Source organism: Buceros rhinoceros, unplaced genomic scaffold, assembly GCF_000710305.1.
Source record: "Buceros rhinoceros silvestris isolate BGI_N320 unplaced genomic scaffold, ASM71030v1 scaffold39546, whole genome shotgun sequence".
Lineage (NCBI taxonomy): Eukaryota > Metazoa > Chordata > Aves > Bucerotiformes > Bucerotidae > Buceros > Buceros rhinoceros.
The window spans coordinates 1-1,362 of record NW_010417613.1 but is presented as its reverse complement, the minus strand read 5'-3'; the positions used below and the strand labels follow the sequence as shown (position 1 = coordinate 1,362).

Here is a 1,362-nt window from a genome sequence, read left to right as displayed (position 1 = left end):
CGCTCATCACCAGAGCATCCCACGACAGGCAGAGCGCGTCATCCCGAGGGGTAGTAGGGGACGTCGCTGTGGTAGTTGTAGTCGGGACACACTTTCTGCACCAGCCTGTAGTCTATGCTGTAGAAGGTGATGTAGATGCAGATGACCTTGAAGGGCTTCGAGCAGACCCAGGAGACGTGACTTTGGGTGTGTTCGTGGTAGCAGGTCTTGGATGGGTCGTAAGTGCAGAGCGTGGTCTTCTTGGCACGATCCACTTTCTCGTACTCCACGCGGCAGTTGAAGATTTTGGATTCTTTGGCCTCGATGAAGATCTGTTGCTCCAGGTCGAACTCCACTGCCTTGGTGGGGGGGACGAGGCTGACGGAGATGTTCCCTTGCCCGGTAGAGTTGTGTCGGAAGAAGACATTGACGGTGCCGTTGCCGTGATCAACCACCTTTCCGGTGATCAGGAGGTTCAACTTCACTGTCTTGATATTAGAATAGAAATCTCCCCAGCCAAAAATCTTTTTCAGCTTGCCTGAGGCTGGCCCCAAGTCCCTCTGGCCTCTGGGGCGTGGAGCGTGGTCCTGCTCAGACGCGTTGTCCAGGCTATCCCATAACTCCTGGGAGCGGCTCACCAGCCCCGGGAGGGTCACGTTCTGCAGTAAGGTTGGAGGTAACAGGGACTTTGGAGAGAGCAGCCCTCTCGTCTTTGGCACTTGAGCTCTCTCCTGGCTCGAGGGTTCACGTTGCTCTGCTCCTTTCCCTGGTTCTTCTTGGCCATGGATCACCTGAACAGAGCGATGGTGGAGAGTGAGGGATGGGTGATGGGTGCCTGCCCCCCTTGCCCAGTCTCGCTCTCCAGAGTCACCCCACTTCTCCAGCAATGACCCAACCATCCTCTTTCCCATCCTCGCTTTCCTTGTTTCCCTTTTCTCTTGCCTCTCTACTTCTCTCTGTACTTCTGCCTTCTGGCAGCAATATTCCCCAGCTCTTGTTCTCCTCTCGTGGTTGCTCTGGGAATGGGTGAAAGGAACCAGGACAGGAGCGTTTTGCTCGTTGCTGGTGCCACCTGGCAGTGGCACCTCTCCGGGCAGAGCACTTGCACCCAGGGGGTCTCTGCAGGTACCGGGGAATGGGTGCTGGGGGGGAGGATGCACACCTGAGGTGAGGGTGCCCACCTCATGGCCTTCGCACCGGTCTCACATGGACAACTTGTCCCACGGAACCCTCTACCGACCTCCATGCGTCCCTCTGGAACCCTCCAGACTGTGCCATGGTCTGGTGGGGAGACGGAGCTGGGAGCAGTGGGGCAGCACGAGGGACAGGCGAAGCGCCGGGGTGAGTTCTCACCCCGGGGAGATGCCCTTCACCTCTAACGGC

General features: G+C 57.9%; 1 protein-coding gene across 1 annotated transcript; it reads right to left on the bottom strand.

Annotated features, from left to right (window-relative positions):
• Positions 1–38: 38 nt before the first annotated feature.
• Positions 39–770, bottom strand: LOC104495293 (neurexophilin-1-like; the record flags this gene model as incomplete). The annotated part of the gene is made up of 1 exon (XM_010138244.1): positions 39–770. A coding segment is annotated over one exon (732 nt), but the record flags the coding sequence as incomplete, so codon positions are not given.
• Between the last annotated feature and the right edge of the window lie 592 nt (positions 771–1,362).